General features: G+C 37.7%; 1 protein-coding gene across 4 annotated transcripts in view; it reads left to right on the top strand.

Annotated features, from left to right (window-relative positions):
* ZNF106 (zinc finger protein 106) overlaps window positions 1-21,887 on the top strand; it is a 66,765-nt gene that overhangs the window by 28,743 nt on the left and 16,135 nt on the right. For 3 of the 4 annotated variants that reach the window (XM_057721844.1, XM_057721845.1, XM_057721846.1), the window contains 11 exons: window positions 1,519-1,716; window positions 5,215-7,395; window positions 8,426-9,053; window positions 10,213-10,282; window positions 11,800-11,954; window positions 12,038-12,098; window positions 12,597-12,935; window positions 14,892-15,672; window positions 16,030-16,085; window positions 16,965-17,110; window positions 19,557-19,691. In XM_057721844.1, coding sequence (XP_057577827.1) covers window positions 1,519-1,716; window positions 5,215-7,395; window positions 8,426-9,053; window positions 10,213-10,282; window positions 11,800-11,954; window positions 12,038-12,098; window positions 12,597-12,935; window positions 14,892-15,672; window positions 16,030-16,085; window positions 16,965-17,110; window positions 19,557-19,691 — 4,750 coding nt within the window. The remainder of the gene's footprint in view (window positions 1-1,518; window positions 1,717-5,214; window positions 7,396-8,425; window positions 9,054-10,212; window positions 10,283-11,799; window positions 11,955-12,037; window positions 12,099-12,596; window positions 12,936-14,891; window positions 15,673-16,029; window positions 16,086-16,964; window positions 17,111-19,556; window positions 19,692-21,887) is intronic. The other variant, XM_057721847.1, reaches the window with a different exon arrangement.

The raw sequence follows: 21,887 nt of genomic DNA, 5'->3' as shown, positions 1-21,887 counted from the left end.
AGAAGGAATTAGAATATCAATATTCAGGGTAATTCAGGGAATCTGGTCAGAACTCATTAAAATGTATCTTAATGTCAAAGACTACATTGCATCCAGAGCATTTGAGGTTACAAGGTTAAAAAAAAAAAAGGAAACTACAAAAAAAAATGGTATTTTTTGTTTTGTTTAACCTACTGGGCATTGTTTGTTTATAACTTGTCACATTAACCATATTCTTAGCTTGTTGCCTGGAATTTAGTAGTTGCTTAATAAGTTGGTTTTTTTTTTTAATGAATATTCAGATGATCTGTAACAGAAACCATCTTCTAGTAAATGATGTGCTTAATTTTGAGGGTCTCTTCCAGCTGATATGAATTCTGCCCATGTCTGGTTGGATATGTGTGAGGGAAGATGAAGCAGTGTTGTGTATGTATGTCTGTGTCTGTCTGTCTTATCAAAGACGGCATGTCTTTGTGTGTATGTGTGTGTGTTTTTTATAGAATGGCATAAATATCACTAATATTAACCCAAGACAAATGATAGAGTTGAGCCAATTTGGATTATTGAGTGGCTATTACTGTCCATTCATTGCACATGTGCCCATGGTGTTCAGATATTTCTCATCATGACTGCATAGAGAGCTGAGTCAATCTAGGGACTTAGGAAGCTAAAAAAGCAGTTACATTGTTCATCTACTACAGCTCTGGACATTGATTCAAGACTTTGGCTTCTTAAACTGGCCAAGTATAAGATATACCATTAAGTGTGTAAAGTAAAAGAAGAAAAAGCCTGCCCAATTTCTTGACTGAGAACCTGATTTTATTTCTCTCTAAATGGTGTTCTTTTCTGAAAAACCATTTGCCCAGCACAGCTGTTAACTTCCTACAACTGAAATGCTTTCCATTCCCTTTAAAATAAACCCTTCTGAAGCAGAATGTAGATCACATGTATCATCCAGACCAAAAAAGTTTGCTAAGACTACTGCTATCTCTTGCCCTGGGGTCCGGAATCTTCACATTCCAGGCAGAGCTCCAGCTGTTCCGATTTAGTTACCGGGTTGTGATTGGCTACGCCACCTACTCTTTTCTCCACCTCTTAATTTTCACTGGGAGAAAGCTTTTGAGCCAGAGATTAAATGTAAGCGCTGTCGCCAGGCTTTCTGAGTGCAGCTGGCACCATGGGTGTGCTCCGGAGCAACTTCTGTTTGCTCTGAGCCCCCCTGCCCTGCCTCCCCTTTCACCACGTTTCCTCTGGCAAGGTTTTAAGTACAGCAATTCAAGAAGATTTCTCCTCCTAAACTGTATTATTCTGAAGTGTATCGCCTCTTGATTGCTGGAAAAGAATCTTTAATTCATTTTTTCAAAAGTAACTTATGAACAAACTTATTAAAAGTGATGAAAGGAGTATTGAAATTGATTAGCACTAATTTTTCACTGTGCCGAAGTGTGCAGTGTCTTTCAGAGGAAACTGTAACAGCTCTGGTGAGTGTGCCATGCCAGTGGGGAGAATTGAATGTCCCTCATCTCCCTCTTTCCCTAGGGACAGTAGTCATGAGTGCCGAGTGTGCGGGGTCACAGAAGTGGGTCTTTCTGCATATGCAAAGCACATTTCTGGCCAATTGCACAAAGATAATGTTGATGCCCAGGAAAGAGAAGATGATGGGAAGGACGAAGAAGAAGAAGATTATTTTGACAAGGAACTTGTTCAATTAATAAAACAAAGGAAAGAACAAAGTCGGTAAGTAATAATTTTGATATTTTAAAAAGCCTATCTGAAACGTAGTAGGGAATACATTTTCCATTTCCATTCTTTTCAGCCTATAGCATTCAGACTTTTTTCCTAATTTAATTTTATTTTTTTTATTGAAGTATAGTAGATTTATAATGTGCCACAGACTTATTTATCTTAATGATAAAATTTACCTTGAAGTTGCTGTCTTATTTATAAAAGGCAATGGAATGCTTTCTTGAACTACTGTATTAACTCTTATAAAAAAAAAAACAAAAACTCAGTATTGACCCTACGTAAAAGCTAGCTATAGCTGCTACATATCTTAAATTTTCACCATGTTGATAACTATGTTTAGAACTGTTTTTATTATTTCCAAAGTTTTTTGAATACCGATAAATTCTTATTTGGTATCCAGATTTTCTAGTGGAAAGGTATTAGTGAATAAGCTTGATACGAATATGTTATATAGCATTTCTTATTTCATCCCTTAGGAAAAAATTGTTTTGCTTAATGTGAATTAACATGGTGCTTCTACCAAATGTGATTTATCCCTTTATTATTAATTTTTTCAGTAAATATTTACTGAATAAATTTATATTGTAAATTGGACAGTGTCAGGATCATTTTAGCAGTAGAGGTTTTATAGCTTGTACTACATAATTTCATACCTACATCTATAATTCAGGCATTAACCTTTTGTATTTTAACCTTACTGATTTGTGGCCTAAAGAGTTTAATTAATGAAGCAGAAAATTTCAGATATGAGTAAAAGTGTTAGAACCAGTTATGAGGTGGGGTAATGTTTTAAAGTCCTAGGACATGAAAAACATTTCAAATTCTAAAAATGTTAAAGATCTGTCTTGAATACTATTTATACCTGGTCTGTATTTCATTTTCAGTTAGAGGTTTGCATATAAAAAGAAGTAGGTTTTATTCTATATGCTACAAGTTTTTTGAACAAGTCCTTGAAGGATACTTCTTAGTTCTAAAATGTAGCAACATGGTTCTAAAATTGTTTAGTTGCTTCTCCTTCAGATGACATTCTCACTACTTTCAGTATAGCTGTAGTTTACTCTTGTTTTAGGGTGTTGGAGCCTCTAGGAGACTTAACTTCTATTTTTGTTCTTACACTCTTGTGCCATTATTAGTTTATCTGTATAAATGATTAAATACTGTCAGAGGGTAAAAGAGCTTCTCAGTAAATTAGACATTCATGTTGTAGTTACTATTCTTTGATTATTTTAAAATGCCTCTTCAGTGGTCTAATTATACCGTCATGCGTATTTCTTCATGAGGTTTTTTCTTTTTTCTTTCACGAGGTTTTTAATTTAGATTGTTCCTTCTGGGCTGTGGATTAGCTACGTGTTATTGTCCCCCTGACCTAGCCAATTCATGATGATCTATGAATTTTACTTTGTGACTGACTTATTGCCTAATTCTCCTCGTTTCTGGATCATAGTGGTAGAGCCAAGTTGGTGATCTCCTTGGATATCAGAAGTTGTGTACTGCTTAGAAACAAAAAAGCCATTTGGTTAATAGTGGATAAAAATCTTCCAGGTGTTTGTAGTAACACTTCTCACTTGGGGTCTTAGGGTCTCCTGTTTAGAAATAGTTGTAATTCATAGTGTGAGTGGTTGTTCGAACTTTAGGTAAATTAACTTCTAATTCCATCTTGTGAAAAAGGAAGAAATTGCAAAATCCTATAGACATTAGAGGCTTTTAAAGCCAATTAAAGTCAGTACTGAGTTTAAAATTTAAGTCAAGCTCAGAGGAGGGAACCCAGCTGCAGAAACTTTGAGATTTTTATTCTATCAAGGTCTAGTGGTTAAGAATGTGGGCTCTATAAACAGACTTGTGGTTGCTAACAGGGACGGGGGTGGGGGAGGGATGGATTGGGAGTTTGGTATTAGCAGACACAAACTATTATACATCAAATGGGTAAACAACAGGTCCTACTATATAGCACAGGGAACTCTATTCAATATCCTGTGATTAAGCATAGTGGAAAAGAATATGAAAAAGAATGTATATGTTTGTGTATATATATATATATATACACACACACACACGTATATGTATAACTGAGTCACTTTGCTGTATAGAGAAATTAACACAACATTGTAAATCAATTATACTTCAGTTAAAAAAAAAGAAAGAGCTCTAGAATCAGACTGCCAAGGTTCGAATCTCTGCCATAACACTAACTAGCTGTCTTACTCTAGACAAGTTACTTAACGTCTCTAATCCTCAGTTTCCTTATCTAAAAAGTAGGAATAATAATACTTGCTGTAGAGCTGTGAAAATTAAACGAGATAATCTGTATAAAGTGCTTAGCATTAAATGCCTTATGATTAGTAGGTACTCAGTACATTTAGGTAGTATTATTCAATTTTTTGAGTACCTACCTAAGCACTGAGCTAGGCATACTATAGGTGCTTTTTAGAGAAAAATGGTTTTGCACCTATTCCTGTGATGTTTGCATAGATTTATTCACATTTCTGTGCGCTCCTTGTCTAACAAGAATAGTTGAAACAGCTGTAGCTTCTTTATAAAAACCTCTAGGTCATGAAGCTCCGTATAGCACTTACTGCGGGTGCTACTTGCTATGTGCTACTTTGCTCCTGTTTGTGACCCTGCTTATTTCCTTAGCTAGGCTATAGAGCCCTTCAGGAACAGAAACTATGCATAAAAGTTTTCTTTCCTCACTAACAGTTGTTGAATGTGTACTTAATAAAGTGTTTATTAATGAAAGTGATTATGCAAAGTAAAGTCTTACCATTTAAAATAGGTTAAGAAACTAGGTTTTCAGAAAGAACCAACTATTGAAGAAATCATGGTATTAAGAACAGGTGAATTTAAATTGTATTAACTATGATAAATAAACCATAGCTACAAAATATACTTGTTATTTTCAAAAAGTCATATAATGTAAAAATAATAATTGGATGATAGGGACAAAAATCCCAGAATATGCCGAGAAAAACAGGAGCAGGAGAGGGAAGATAATGTGTGTCAAGTTTTTAATATATTGGGGGTGATAGGAGACACATGATATTAATTTCTAAATCAATAAATTATGAAATATAAGTATATCATTTAAAGATATGACAGCAACCACTATTTGAGATAAAAATAGACTCTGTTACATGTTCTAAGTTACATATTCTAAATACAGAGGAAGAAGGCAGATGGGAGGTTTGGTGGGTTATGCCTTTAGAGCAGGGGTCCCCAACCCCCGGGCTGTGGACCGGTACTGGTCTGTGGCCTGTCAGGAACTGGGCTGCACAGCAGGAGGTGAGCGGTGGGTGAGCGAGGGAAGCTTCATCTGCTGCTCCCTGTCGCTTGTATTACATCCTGAACCAACGCCCCATCCCCCGCCCCGCATGCGTGGAAAATTGTCTTCCATGAAACCAGTCCCAGGTGCCAGAAAGGTTGGGGACCGCTGCTTTAGAGGGACCAGGAGAGCAACTTTAAATCACTAATGAGAGACTGTTTTTCTTCCAGACAAGAGGAACCTTCCCATAGCAGCCAAGAAATAAACTCTGATGACAGGCGACCCCAAAGGAGACGAGAAGACCGAATCCCCTACCAAGACAGAGAGGGCTATAGTCAGCCAGCATGGCATCCTCGTGGACCTCCTCCGCGGGACTGGAAATGGGAGAAGGATGGCTATAATAATACTAGGAAAAACAGCTTCCCACATTCTTCAAGGAATAGTGGTGGATCAAGAGGATGTTCTGGGTGGCACAAGGGTGCTGCAGGAGGCTCCTCAGCTTGGTTTCATAACCATAGTAATTCTGGAGGTGGTTGGCATTCAAATAGTGGAATGGTAGATTGGAATCATAATGGTACAGGAAGGAATTCCAGTTGGCATTCTGAAGGAACAGGTGGCTTTTCCAGTCGGCATATGAGCAGCAGTAACGGAAACTGGAAATCCAGTGTACGTAGCACAAATAGTTGGAATTACAGTGGCCCCGGAGACAAATTTCAATCAGGCAGAAACAGAAGTTCTAACTGTCACATGGAAGACATGACTATGCTGTGGAACAAGAAACCTAAGTCAAACAAATACAATCAAGAGAGATACAAGTGGCAGCGGCAAGAAAATGACAACGTTGGTGCAGTGGACACATACAGAGGTCCCTCTGAAGGATTTACGAGTGATAAGTTTTCTTCAGAAGGCTTACTTGACTTCAATTTTGAGCAGCTGGAAAGCCAAACCACGAAACAAACAGATACCTTCGCTTCCAAGATTGGTGGGAAGAACAGCAGCATAGCAAGGGAAAAGCTCCGTCGCTGGACTCCTTACCCGTCCCAGAAGACTCTGGATTTACAGTCGGGAGTGAAAGAGGTCACGGGTAACAAGTCGGAAACCACAGATAAGCCTCTCTTTGATTTTAACTTGATAACTACAGGAACACAAGAGCCTCAAATCGATGAAAGAAATAATACTCCAATACTGAAAACACAAAAAGAAACACATACTAGATCTTTTAATCACAAATCCACTTCTGACTGCACTGCTTCCGATGAGGTGGTGAGAGAGTGCCCCATCATAGAAAAACCTGAACAAGAGCGTCACTTAAATAAGGTGCCGTTGCTAAAATCCCCACTCCTTCCAATTCCAGTCACTAAATCAGTTCCTCAAAAGCAAGATTCAAAGAATCCCTCAAAAAACACCAAAACGAATTCTTTTTTTACTGGAGAACACTCAAATCCCTTGAACAAACCCACTGTGGAAGGTAATCAGGATTCTTACATATCCAAATCGCGACGTTCAGGTCCTCGTGTTTTAAAAGGGAATAAAAGTACGTTTGGAACTCAAAGGGAACCTGATGAAGATTTAAGTGAAACATTACAAAAAGCCAAAGACGTGTTGCAGTGTAATGAGTCATGGCAAAATCCACTTCTTAGCGCTTCTAAAAGGACCAGGAATTATCCAAAAGCAAGTAGGAATGTAGAAGAGTCTGAAAAAGGATCTTTGAAGATTGAGTTTCAAGTAGACGCATTAGAAGATGAAAGTGATGGAGGGATATCTGACGCAGAAAAGAATGGAACAAAAATTGGAACTCTGGGTTCTGCAACTACAGAAGTTTTATCCTGCAGTACTCATGCTGCTGATGAGAAAGGGGAGGATGACCAAAACCTGAAAACATCTAGAAAACCACCCACTTCCCCGTGTAACTCAACAGTTCACCAAAAAGAATCTGAGTTACAAATGACATCTGTAGCCAGCCCACACTCTGGCTTACTGCTAGATTTGAAAACCTCTTTAGAAGATGCACAGGTTGATGACCCTGTTAAATCTCCTGTATCTTACGAAACAGAAGGCTTTGAGAGTACTAGCTTGGATGCCGAGTTTCAAAAAAATGATATAGGTCAGTCCTCAGGCCCTCTCCTGCCTGAACTAAGTAAGCTTGGCTTTCCTGCCTCACTCCAGAGAGATCTAACCCGCCACATTAGCTTGAAGAGCAAAACTGGAACACACCTTCCTGAGCCAAACCTCAATAGTGCTCGCCGCATCCGCAATATCAGTGGTCATCGAAAGAGTGAGACAGAGAAGGAATCTGGGCTCAAGCCAACCCTTCGACAGATTCTAAATGCATCTCGGAGAAATGTCAACTGGGAACAGGTCATTCAGCAAGTAACCAAGAAAAAGCAAGAGCTTGGCAAAGGCTTACCCAGGTGTGTGCCTCTTTTCAGTATCCATTTCCCTTTTTTTCTTTTAAACTTACCCTTTGACTCTGGTCAAGAGAATTCTCCTTGTTAAATTTAATTAAATGTTTGCAAAAAATATACATTGTAGATGTCTGGTTTAAATATCCAACAGTGACTGCTACTCTATAACAAATGGAATAAAGTGTTTTCTAGCAGAGAATTCAGGTTAAAAAGAAGCACGCCTACTTCTGAGAAATGAGGTGGGGATGTAGGAAAAAACTATTAGAAATCTAGCACTTTGGTGGTAGGGGCCATAAAGGGACAGCCTAAAAAAGTCTATCTATAGCTCTGTCCCTATCTATAGTGGTACAACTTCTAGGTATAACTGTTCTCATGACCTTTTACTCAGAACGTATGGATGACTGTCCTTCTCTATTTGCTCTGGGCATTATATTTGTGATCACAAAATACTTTCTCCTAAGTACTTGTGTAGTAGTTTGGCTATTCATCTTATGTTGAGGCACTAAACTTTTCTGAATGGTAAAACAGCATTCAACATTGGTTTGCTACTTGAAAATCATCCTGCTGTTATAATTATATAGCCCTCTCGGCTTAAATTTCTATCCTTAAAAAACATACTTGTTGTGCCCCCTTTTCTTTTCCTGTAACTTGTATCATCGAGATTATAAAGTTCTTAGCATGGTGTCTGCTGCTTGTAAATGCTCAATGAAACATTTTTGTTTGTTTATTTTTGATTTGTTTCCTGTTAAAAATTATGTATTGTTGATTTAGAGCTCCATATTAAATAAAACCCTCCGTTTTTAGTCCCTCCTTTTGTATATAGCTGTATACAAACATCTAATACTGTACTTGCTACATTATAATACTTATAATAGAGTTAATTTATGTTTAGAGCTCTTACTAGACCATAAGCTCATTGAGGGCAGAAACCATCTATCTATATTTGCAACCTCAGTGCTTAACAGAGTCTGGCACATTAAGTGGTGCCCCCTCTCCCAGCCATGTCTGATTATTTTCTTTTTCTTTCTTTCTTGAGGTTTGGCATCGAAATGGTGCCTCTAGTTCAAAATGAACAAGAGGATTTGGATGGGGAGCCTGATCTGTCCAGTCTAGAAGGATTCCAGTGGGAAGATGTTTCCATTTCTTCATCCCCTGGGTTGGCAAGGAAGCGAAGCCTTTCCGAGAGCAGTGTGATCATGGATAGGGCTCCTTCTGTGTATAGCTTCTTCAGTGAGGAAGGTACAGGCAAAGAAAATGAGCCCCAGCAGATTTTTTCACCTAGTAACTCATTGAAGTCTGCACAGAGTCAAACAACAGCCATGGACCTTAAGCAGGAAGTGACACCTCTAGCTGCCTCCCTAAGAACAGGTGAAAGAGCTGAAAATGTTGCTCCTCGAAGGCGACATAGTGCACAGTTATCATCTGATGATATGATACCTTTGATGCATTTGGCAAAAGACCTGCACAGCCAGGAGAACTCTATACCACTTTCAGAGAATCACAATGCCCAGGAGAGTAATGGAGAAGGAAACTCTTTATCATCAAATGCGTCCTCAGCCCTTGCAATCTCCAGTTTGGCAGATGCAGCCACAGACAGTAGCTGTACTTCTGGTGCTGAACAAAATGATGGCCAGAATATTAGAAAGAAACGAAGAGCCACTGGAGTGAGTATGATTCCTGTGCTTTTTGTAGAACATTTCATATGGTGACTTGGCTGTAATAAGACTTAACTGTTTAATTTTTCTTGGGTATCTGGGGTTGTGATTCTCCCTACTCTGAATTTCTAAGGCTCTTACTCTTACTTCCATGTTCTTATCCTACTGGTTTATTTCACTGAGTAACTCTACTAAGTTAGATGTAATTGAATATGAATGTACAGTACTAGGAAAATATGAAGTCATGTCTAAAACTAGTCTCTAAGCCAACGATTCTTTATATCACCTGACCAAGGAATGAGCCACATCTTCAGCTGTAACTTTATCTGTTTTCATGATGCATTCTGTACTGCTGCTGAAGAAAGGTACTATAGTGTTGCATTTGTAGGGCATGTATGCTTGTCAGACCCAGGACTACTAGGCTTAACACTAAGATAGTTTTCATACTACGAGAGTACGTCTATGTGAGCATAGTCTTAGTCTCTGTTACCTTATCTTTTGTACTTAAGTTACCCAGCCTGGTCTTTTTAGAATCCATTACTTCACTGACACTTCTCTTTTGGCACCTCTGATGTCAGTATTGCTTAAACCCTTTCAGGAACCCGTTCTGAAAAGAAAGAGTTGCTGGTGGTAATAAAGTCTGAAATCTGGCACTGGGGGAAAATGGGCTGTTTCCTTTAATATTGAGATAATATGGTCTCAAAGTAGTTATTCCAACTCTGCCCCTTTGAGCTAGGTGCTGTAGTGGATACTGCTGGATAAGAGATTGTCTTATGACAAGGCTAATACCTTGAGGCTTGTCTCAGACTGTTGAGTTTTTTGTTGTAAAGATTTTCTTGCTGAATGCTAAAGTAGAAGCTATGAAATCAGATATATGTATTACTAGCTTTTACCAAGGTGAAATGCTTTGCCTAAGCCCTATGGGCTTTACTACCTCTAGGATGCTAGGAAGGTACTTGACTTTGGGTAGTATTTTTTTTTAATTAGATACATTCATTCAACTAATATTTGAGTTCATACAGTGTACATGAGACTTCTACTATCCTGTTAGAGATGGTAGCATTAATGAAGAATAATGTATGACTATCTTAGAACTGATTATTTTTCTCCCTTCCCGGACAATGGCCTTTATATATTTAATATTATTCAATTTTCTTTATCTCCTTAGGATGGATCTTCTCCTGAACTCCCAAGTCTTGAGAGAAAAAATAAAAGAAGGAAAATTAAAGGAAAGAAAGGTATAGTATAGAATATTCTGGTAGAGGGAAATTGTTCTTACAGCAATCTAACCTTTTTACAACTTGATATAGAGTGTAGCTTATCAAACACGGAATGCCCATTTATTTATTTTTGATATTTTTATTGTCGTGCTTAAGGGCATAAAAAAAAGTTTGATTTCCTATGGACACCAAGTGGGGAAAGCGTGAGGGAGAGGATGGGGTGGGATGAATTGGGAGATTGGGATTGCCGTGTATACATTACTAATAAGAAGAAAAATATCAAATTGTACACTTTACATATATGCAGTTTATTGTATGTCAATTGTATCTCAATAAAAGTTAAAAAAAAAAAGAAATGAAAGCAAAGAAACAAAAAGTTTGATTTCCTACCGTATCCAGTTGCAGCTATAGAAGAAATATATGATGCCACCTAGACCTGAAAGCTAAAGTTAATATATATCTTGGACAAATTGAATTCATAATACAGCCAGAAAGTCTCACTGGGCCTTTTCAGTGGGATGAAGAGGAATAGGACATTTAGTAAAAATTTTATCCCTCTTGGTCATTTATAGCCATTTTGCTCACTTTCCATTGTTGAGGCATCTTGGATGTTTTTCTCATGTGAATTAAGGAGAGAAATTATTAGTATGGCTCCCTGATTGATATGATTCTTGCCTTCCACTGACTCTAACACCATTTCAGTATAAGGGCTAGTGCAGGAAGTGATTGGATGAACTTTGGGTGATTGGATGTGATAGATAAGGTATGAGGCAAGGGTGACCTCATTTTCTGTCTGGGGCAATTGGGTGAATGGTGGCATTATTTGTAGAGCTAGAAAACCCCATGAGAGTTGCAGGTTGAGGGCAGAGGAAGATGGTGAGTACCCTTTTGAATCTCTTGAGTTAAAGGACTTTCGAGACACCTAGGTAGAGGTATCAGGTTGCTGGTTGGATATATGGGTCTGGAGTTTAGGGGAGAGGTCTTGGCATATTGAAACATAAAGATGACAAATACGTACATGTAGAACATTTTGTTTAAAGTACCTTAAATGTACTGTTTCAAAGCTATATTTTCTCAGGACGCCTTTTGTAATAAAGAGAATTATTTTAAATTAACAGACTAAAAAATATGAATCTGGAAGAGAGTGCAAGCAGTTCAGGTTTGGGGCTCAGTCTAAGCCAAAGCCTTGGGTGGAGAGGTTAGTAAATAAAGGAAGAAGAGAAATGCAACCTGCAAGAGTTGATTTGCCTGCGACAGAGATTTCGCTTGGAAGGGTCATGGTGGAAGATGGTGATTTGGTAAGATGGTACCATGTGGTGATACACTTTAAACCATGAGGCTTGGTTTCTAGCTCTGACAACATCAGGCTTGATTGACTATGTGATTTGTAAAATTTGACATTTCCTTCCATTGACCTAGTGGGGAGAAAATAAAGGCCTATCCTAGATAAGTGATGCAGTTCCATCTTCTGAGGAGCTGTATTATTAAAGAGAAGTCTCCAGTATTAAACTGAACCTTATGGTTTCTTTTGACAGAACGTTCTCAGGTTGACCAGCTGCTGCATATTTCTTTAAGGGAGGAAGAACTCAGCAAGTCATTGCAGTGCATGGATAACAACCTTCTGCAAGCCCGTGCAGCACTTCAGACAGCTTATGTTGAAGTTCAGAGGCTACTTATGCTCAAGCAGCAGGTAATAATAGATAGGATATCTAATGAAAGTGGATCATCTTGAAGTTGGATTTTAAAATGCTTAACAAAATACTTTATTTTTAGATAACTTTGGAGATGAGTGCCCTGAGGACCCATAGAATACAGATTCTACAGGGATTACAAGGTATTCAGAGAATCTGATAGATTGGACCCTCTCTAACTTGTTACTTTTTGGTTCTCTGTAGAGGGAAATTAAAATAGTTATGAAAAAGTTAATATGATTTTTCTCATGTCTCCTTGGTTTCAGCCTTCTGTAGAAAGGCCTGTGAGACTGCACATCCCCAAAATGCTTAGCAGTGGAGATAATGTTATAGAAAGAGTCTTGGGTTAGGAATCCCAAGACTGGGGTTCAAGTTTTGGCTCTTCTATTAGTACCAATATGGCTTTGAATAAGTCACTTAAAATTGGAAAAATTGGAATATTAATGTCTGTTCTGTCTGTATCCTTTGTGGTGATTTTTTTTATATATATATCTCTCGCTTATATAGTAATCTATTTTAAAGAATTATGAAGGTCTTTAAAATTCTCTTGTAATCTTTAAAAATACATATTGGCTCAGAAATGAGTGGCTTTTCAGATAACATTTTTGCATTTGTGTGTGTATGTACATTTCCCATTCTAGAAACATACGAACCTCCAGAGGGTCCAGACCAGGTTCCCTGTAACCTTACACAAGAACAGAGGAACGTTAGATCTCAAACGTCTGCTGATGCCACACTGCAGCCTGCTCCTTTTTTCCCGGTTTTCCGGGAACCTTCATCTTCCCATGTGTCTCCATCATCCACTGGAGCCCCTCTCCAAGTAATCACATCTACTTTCCAAGCCCATGGCAGTGTTTCTGCTCCAGACTCATCAGTTCAGATTAAACAAGAACCCATGTCTCCTGAACAAGATGAAAATGTGAATGCTGTGTCACAAGGCTCTGCTTGCAATGAGTCCAAGGAATTACTGCAAGCTAATAGTATGTAAACTTTTCTCTGGGTTAAGGGCAACCCTGTAGTGGGTCTGTGGCAATTTTATATCAGTGATGTAACATCATACTTGCCCATTAAAACTGAATTTATTACAGTTTTTCTTGAAGTTTTCTTATTTAGGAGGATTATTTAAATATTGCTAACCTTTTCCTAATTTTCTCTAATGTAGGATTACTAAGTTGACTTTGGATTAGCACTTAACAGATTTCATTTATTAGGATTGGCACACAATTATTTGGTTTTTGTGAGATAAAAGGCATTGAAGTTGTTCAGTCAATTTTCTAGATAAGATATTTCCTCTGAATTTCTCATTACTTAACTATCTTTATCATTTCAAGTATGAATTATGGTTAATATAGACCTGAGGAGCAGGTGGCCGTGATGAAAGGCAGAGGGCCCTGGGGTTTGGAACCATCTAATAGGAACTTGGGTGGTTTGAGAAATAGCCAGGGTTTTTACTCTCTTCATAAAATAATTCTTATCTAGTTACCATTTGAGAATAACTTACAAGCTATTTAAAATCTAATCTGAAGTTTGCATAACCACAATGGTGCTATACTGAAAATTTAATAAGAAGCAAACAAGGACTTCCCTGGTGGTCCAGTGGGTAAGACTGTGCTCCCAATGCAGGGGGCCCAGGTTTGATCCCTGGTCGGGGAACTAGATCCCAAATGCATGCCGCAGCTAAGAGTCCTCATGCCGCAACTAAGAAGCCCGCATGCCACAACTAAGAAGCCCGCATGCCTCAACTAAGAAGCCCGCATGTCGCAATTAAGACCCAACACAACAAAGATAAATAAATAATAAATAAATAAATAAATACTTTTTAAAAAGAAGCAGACTGATATTGTGTGATTTTTTTTTTTGAGCAAAAACAAAAAGTCTGAAGAATTATCCTACATTTTTCTGTCTGTTGCAGCACTAATTATTGATATCTACATCAAATGTATATTATCTTTCATATTGAATTTTGTTACTTTTATATGGATACTATTTAGTATTTTTTAAAAACTAGTAGTATATTTTTCAAAAAATAGCTTGTATTAATTTCCTTTCTGATTGCAAAAGTAATTCATGTTCGTTGTAAAACCTTGGGAAACTGTAAAAATGTATATTCATTATTTTGTTATATATTTCAGTCTTTTAAAATTATAAATGTTTCTGTGTTTACATGGAGACTTTATACAAAGGACAAATCATAGTCTGTTATAACTTGATTTTTTCCCACTTAATTATCATGATCATTTTCCTGTGTCTTAAAAATAATACATCTAAAACATTTTGCTAGTTGTATAATATTTCAGAAGTTGCATAGTAATCTGGATATACAATAATTTATATAATCTTTGAATATTTACATTTTTCCCCTTTTTTTGTGTTCTGTATAATGCTACATTGTATGTCTTTGAGTATGTCTATGATTATTTCATCAGTTTAAATTTCTAGACATGAAATAACTGAGTCAAAGAAAATAGACATTTTAAGTCAGCTGACTTTTTAACAACTAATACGTAGCTAAATTGGATGATGTACAGGTACGATGCATGATGAAAACGTCTAAGAAATGAAGGTGAAAACACGTGAGCTAAGTAGATATTTAAGTGTCTAAGAATAAAACACATTGTTAAATATGTGGATATTTCAAACAAGAAAAAAAAAGATCAACAGAAATAATCCCTGCCCATAAAAGAAGTTTTTGTAGGGTATAAGAGATGCACATTATCTGTGAGATTAATGCAAGGAAAAGTGTATAAATGCTGTAATAGAAATATGTGTAGGTTATGGGATGCTTAGGGGTGAGATAACCAAACCATGACTGTTGTTAACATATCATCGAAATGTCACTATTCGGTAGAAATTCAATCAGTGATAATTGTAGCTTATGACTACAAATAGCAGACACAAAAACGATGGAATAACTGTTTTTTTCCTTCTCAATTCAGGAGAGATCAGTGACAGTAGTCCAGTTTATCCAGTTATCACTGCAGCATTGTCCTTATCAGAGCTAACAGAGAGATTTCATGAGCCTAGCCAAGAACTGAAGTTTTCTGTGGAGCAAGGAAATACCAGAAACAGAGGGAACACTCCCTCTTCCCAGTCATCTGGTCTTCCTAGCATAAATAAAGAAGGTGAAGAGCTTAACAGAGGCAACAGTGGGTCTGAGGCCTGTACCAGTTCTTTTCCAAGATTGTCCTTTGCTTCAGAAACCCCTTTAGAGAAAGAGCCCCACTCTCCAGCTGACCATCCAGAACAACAGGCAGAGTCTACTCTGACATCAGCTGAAGCTAGGGGGAACAAGAAAAAGAAGAAACTTAGGAAGAAGAAAACTCTGCGGGCTGCCCATGTTCCTGAGAACAGTGACACTGAACAGGATGTATTTACTGCTAAACCTGTAAGGAAAGTAAAAACTGGAAAGTCCACTAAAGGGGGGAAAGTGACAACCTCTACCTGGGAAGATAGCAGAACTGGCCCAGAACAAGAGAGTGTCAGAGATGAACCAGATAGTGACTCGTCTCTGGAAGTCCTAGAAATTCCTAATCCTCAGTTAGAAGTGGTAGCCATTGATTCTTCTGAATCTGGAGAAGAGAAACCAGACAGCCCATCTAAAAAGGATATTTGGAACTCCACAGAGCAAAACTCACTAGAAACTTCTCGCTCTGGTTGTGATGAAGTTAGCTCTACCAGTGAGATTGGCACTCGCTATAAAGATGGCATCCCTGTAAGGTAAGGGTATTGTGTTGGTCCAATCAGAACAGCTTTCACCATTCTATTCTTCAAAAATAGAACTTTTTGTTCTGAATCAATTTTTTAAAGTCACATTTATAGCAAATCAATAGAGATTATGGATATGGAAGAGTCAAACCTTAGCAATGGAGATTTTCTGCTTTCTCATTTGTGTTGTGGATATTTACTGTACTTTTATTTCCTTTCATATAGAAATTTCATATGGAAAAGCCGACCTCTTATATCGTTGCTATTTTGTCCATTGTTTAGAACAATCTTTTGAGTCAGGAAAATATAAGTTTTACTACCTGGCCTGTTCACACAGATGCTAAGAAGACTTCTGCTATTATTTTGTAGTGTGGCAGAAACTCAGACTGTGATCTCCTCCATAAAAGGATCAAAGAACTCTTCAGGTATTTGGTGTTCAATTTTATTTAAATTTATCACAGAAAAAAAGGCTTGTGAATATTAGAGCCAGCGTTTAAATCTACTTAACTATGCTTATAGAGTAGGGGGTGGAAACTGAGCTTATTACCAAGAGGATTGCTTTGATCAGCAGTTATGGTATCCCTAAATCCTAAAATCCTGGCATTTCAGTTTCTTACTTCCATTTCTCTTACCTGGCTCTCTTATGTGTTCAACTAATTAGTATAGTTGGCCTTCTGTATCTTTGGTTCCACATCTATGGATTCAACTAGCTGCAAATCGTGTAATACACATTTACTGAAAAAAGAAAAAATTGTGTTAGTGGAGCTGCACAATTCAGACCATGTTGTTCAAGGGTCAGCTGTAAACAGGAGGATGTGTGTAGGTTATATGCAAATACTACGCCATTTTATACAAGGGACTTGAGCATCCGTGGATTTCGGTATGTGTGGGGGGTGGGGGGGTCCTGAAACCAGTCCCTTTTGGGTACCAAGGGACAACTGTATTAAGGTTTTGTTGGCTCTTGGGGGGTTTTGCTTCGAGAAGGAAGTACTTAAAAAATAATGCCTTACTCAACGAAATAACTGGCAGCAGAGGAGACTGGATGTGGAAAGATATTTAGTGCTTTACAGGTGTCACTCAAAACTTACTATATAAGTATCTTTTTCCTAAGTGAAAGGCCTTCCCTGCCTTTTCTTAATTATGAAATCTTCATAATGAAGATCACTAATGAAAATGTGGTGTTTTGCTAGGGGAACTAGGCTTTAAGGAGAATCCAGAGACCACTTTTTCGTAATGGTTTAAATTTTTTAGTATCTTTTGAGACACAAGCAGACACATCTCTGAAGCATATTCTTGTTTTCTAGAAATATCTTCAGAGCCAGGAGACGATGATGAGCCCACAGAAGGGAGCTTTGAGGGGCACCAAGCTGCAGTGAATGCAATTCAGATATTTGGGAATTTGCTGTATACCTGTTCAGCAGATAAAACTGTTCGAGCTTACAATCTCGTGGTAAGTTGATACATCAATTTGAATATTTTTGCCTGGTTACAGGTTTTAGAAACTACAACTAGCTCTCTCAAGCAATAGGAGTTTACTTGCTGTCCAGAGATCAGTGGGGTCACTGGAGACTTAATTTCTTTCTTTCTCTCCATTCTGCCTTCTCTGGTATCACCTCTTCCTAAAGCGAGTTCTCCTCCTGCTCACAGAGAGATTTCAGTAGCCACAGGAGTTTCTTTTCCCTCCCACCACCAAAAAAGGGTCCTGTTGGGGGTCAGGGAGGAAAGGTCCTGTGCTTTGTTCCCGAACAATCACTTGGCAAAAGGAGATGGGATTATAACAATGGGCTCGGGACAGTCAGGTCCTAGCCTTGGAGTTGACGCTGAGGTCCGTCACATAGCTGCTGCATAATAGAGAAGGGAGAGAGTGAGTATTGAGGAAGTAGTCAATGTAAGAGGAGGCATTTTCCCTGAGAGTCAATTAATTATCCACATTATTAAGAAGAGCAACAGTCTTCCACTACCCCACACTTAGGGTAATCTGATGCTTATTATATCTCAGTTTTCATAGAATGGACTGTTTGAGTTTTGAGTCTGGTATATGTCAAACTAATTCTGTTTATTCACAATGATAGCCACGAAACTTTAGGAACACTGTGTTGTCTGAACAAATATGATGAGAGTATTTGAAATTGATGAAGTCCTTGAAAATCAAAAGATTAGATGATGGACTGAGAAAATGTGTTTGCTGTAGGCAACAGGTATATAGGTTCCTTTAGCCTAATGTGAGTGCAACAGGGATGACTGAAGGAAGCAATGGTACTGGGAGGTATGAGTGTAAGATCTGGGGAATTGACTCTAACTCTAAATTGCAAGATAAGTATAGGTGTATATGTACATTGTAAATATATAACAGTAGGACTTCCCTAGTGGCACAGTGGTTAAGTATCCACCTGCCCACTGTTTACAGTAGCCAGGACATGGAAGCAACCTAAATGCCCATCAACAGATGAATGGATAAAGAAGATGTGGCACATATATACAATGGAATATTACTCAGCCATAAAAAGGAATGAAATGGAGCTATATGTAGTGAGGTGGATGGACCTAGAGACTGTCATACAGAGTGAAGTAAGCCAGAAAGAGAAAAACAAATACTGTATGCTAACTCATATATGTGGAATCTAAAAAAAAAAAAATGCTTCTGATGAACCCAGTGACAAGGCAAGAATAAAGATGGAGATGTAGAGAACGGATTTGAGGACACGGAGTTGGGGGGGCAAAGGGGAAGCTGGTATGAAGTGAGAGAGTAGCATTGACATATATACACTACCAAATATAAAATAGATAGCTAGTGGGACATTGCTTCATAACATAGGGAGATCAACTCGATGATGGGTGATTAGACTTAGAGGGCTGGGATAGGGAGGGTGGGAGAGAGCTGTGGGAGGGAGAGCATATGGGAATATATGTATAAATACAGCTGATTCACTTTGGTGTACAGAAGGAAACTGGCACCACAGTGTAAAGCAATTATATTCCAATAAAGAGCTTAAAAAGAAAACATTAAATTAAAAAAAAAAAACTACAAAATCAAAAAAAAAAAAAAGAATCCACCTGCCAATGCAGGGAACACCGGTTCCATCCCTGGTCCAGGAAGATCCCACATGCTGTGGAGCAACTAAGCCCATGAGCCACAGGTACTGAGCCCATGTCACAACTACTGAAGCCCACGTGCCTAGAACCCGTGCTTTGCAGCAAAAGAAGCCACCACAATGAGAAGCCCACATACCACAATGAAGAGTAGCCCCTGCTCATCACAATTAGAGAAAGCCCAACGTGGCAATGAAGACCCAACACAGCCAATAAATAAATTATATATATATGCATGTAACAGTATGTGCACAGGGATAACAGGATGCTGCATTATGAAACCACACCAGGAACACTAGACCTGTGATGGTGCCTGACATGTCTTTGAATATTGTAGAGCATTCTCTGCATACTGATAAAATGCAGGAACTTATCCGGGTAATTAGCTACAGTTTGAATTTGCGAGCTTTTTTGTCCATATGTCGGAGAGCCTTGCCCTAGACATTAATCAAAATTCTGATCTGTCTTATAGCAAATTGCCCTAAGTATTGGGTTGGCCAAAAATTTCGAGTTCTTCAGAACATCTTACGGAGAAACCCAAACAAACTTTTTGGCCAACCCAATATTTTTTGGTATGGCTCCGTTAACATATAGTTGCAAGTATCTCAGTACATGTGACTATTTGCTGGGCATTCAGTAAACAGGTATTTACTGAACACCTTTTAATACCAGGTACTATTCTAGACTCTGAGGATATAACAATGAACTGTATGCTTTAGCATCTTCTTTTTTTTTTTTTTTGAGGAAGTGTATTATCTAATCCGTCTATATGCACAAGTAATGATCTGAACTGTGCTTGACTGTAGAGTCGGAAGTGCGTTGGTGTCTTTGAGGGCCATACCTCCAAAGTGAACTGCCTGCTGGTTACTCAGACCTCCGGGAAGAATGCTACCCTTTACACTGGTTCCAGTGATCACACCATTCGCTGCTATAACATTAAGGTGAGTGGGTCCAGCAAAATCAAAAGTGATAATGTTGGAGAGCTTTGACTGTATTTACTGTGGAGAGTGGAGACACTGAGACAGGTGCTTCATTCTGTTCACTTTCTTGCTTCTGAACCTATTTCAATACCCTTGTATAGCCCTTAGTAGAAATGAGGCTTAGATCTAAACCATGTTTTCTGTCTCCCTCCACCAGTATCTTTTCACTTACTACTATTAATAATATACGTCCCGGTGGGGGGGGAGTCAAGGGAGGGAGGGAATACGGGGATATGCATATAAAAACAGATGATTGAACTTGGTGTACCCCCCCAAAAATAATAAATAAATAAATAAAATAAAATAAATAATAATATACCTCCCTTGGTCTGTCCAACAAATATTATTCTTGATTTTTATTTTCACATCATATGCCAAAATTAATACTAGATAGAAGATGAAATGTTTAAATTTTTTAAACCTGAGGACTTAGGAGTAGATATTGCCTCTGAGAAAGAATATTCTAAATGTATTGTAAGATATGAAAGTTGTTTGCATTAAAATATATATATATATACATATATTCTTAACTTTAAAAGAGTTAATTATTTAAGACAAAATTTATAATACCAAAGAATTAGGTTTTTAACATATATAGATGGAATATGTGTGATAATGGGAACACAAAGGAAAGGGAGATGGTGAAATTGTGCTGGTACAAGATTCTTATATTTTATTGGGAATAAGTCAGTTTTAACTTGAACTAGGAAGTGATCTCCAAAAGACTGGTTCACAACTTCAGTGTGCATCAGATAGACCTGGAGAGCTTGTTAAAACACATATTGCTGATTTGTAGAGACATGGATGGACTTAGAGACTGTCATACAGAGTGAAGTGAGTCAAAAAGAGAAAAACAAATATCGTATACTAACACATATATGCAGCATATAGAAAAATGGTACAAATCAACTGGTTTGTGAGGCAGAAATAGAGACACAGATGTAGAGAACAAACATATGGACACCAAATGGGGAAAGCGGGGAGGGTTGCAGGGGAATGAGTTGGGAGATTGGTATTGCCATATATATATTACTAATAAGAGGAAAAAAAAAATTGTTACACTCTTAAAAAAAAAAAAAAAAAACACGTTACTGGACCCCACTTCCAGAGTTTCTGATTCAGTAGGCTTGGGATAGGACCCAAGAATTTACGTTTCTAACATGTGATACTGATGCTGTTAGCAGATCTAGGGACCACACTCTGAGAACAGCTGCCCTAGAGCAACCACTAAAAGAATAATGTAAAGAAAGAGAGCTAAAAAATTTAATATAAGAATTAAAATGGCATACTAAAAAACACTTGTTTAATACAAAACAAGGCAGAAAAGGGGGAACAGAGAAATAAAAATAATGCAAATAGAAAGCAAATTGGAGTCTCAATCTAACCATATTTAATAATTATATTAAATATGAATTAACACTAAAATCAAAAGGCAGAGATTGACTAGATAAAGAACAAACATCAAAATCTATGCTGTCTACAAGACACGCCTTTTAAATTCAAAGACACAAGTATGTTGAAATAAAGAATGGAAAAAAATGTTCTATGCAAATAGTAATGAAAAGAGCTAGAGTGGTTATGTTACTGTCAGGCAAATAGACTTTAAGACAAGGAATACTGCTGAGACAAGGGTGGCATTCCATAGTGATAAAAGGGTCAATATAGCAGGAAGATAGAACAATTATAAATATATGTACCTAATAACAGAGCACCAAAATACATAAAGAAATACTGAAAGAACTACAAAGGAGAAGTAGGCAAATCCACAATTATAGTTGAAGACTTCAACACCTCTCAATAGTTGATAGAGTACTAGACAGAAAATCATCAAGGATGTGGAAGAACTGGACAATACCATTAACAAACAAGATCTAATTAACATTTATAGTTTAAAAAAATTAACATTTGTAGACTCCTCCACCCAAAACAGCAGCATACACATTCTTTTCAGGTGCATGTGGAACATTCACCAGTATAGACCATTGCTGGGTCATTAAATAGGTCTCAGCCTTACTGAGAATCTTAATTAAAAGGATTGAAATCATTTAGAATATGTTCTCTAACCACAGCGGAATTAGAAATCAGTAACAGAAAGAAATCTACCCAAAAAAAAAAGAAATCTTGGAAGTCTCTAAGTAAGGGGTAGTGAAATAGCAT

This window comes from Hippopotamus amphibius, chromosome 2 (genome assembly GCF_030028045.1).
Source record: "Hippopotamus amphibius kiboko isolate mHipAmp2 chromosome 2, mHipAmp2.hap2, whole genome shotgun sequence".
Classification (NCBI taxonomy): Eukaryota; Metazoa; Chordata; class Mammalia; order Artiodactyla; family Hippopotamidae; genus Hippopotamus; species Hippopotamus amphibius.
Note: the sequence above shows the minus strand (reverse complement) of the source record. Positions and strands in the feature narration are given on the sequence as shown.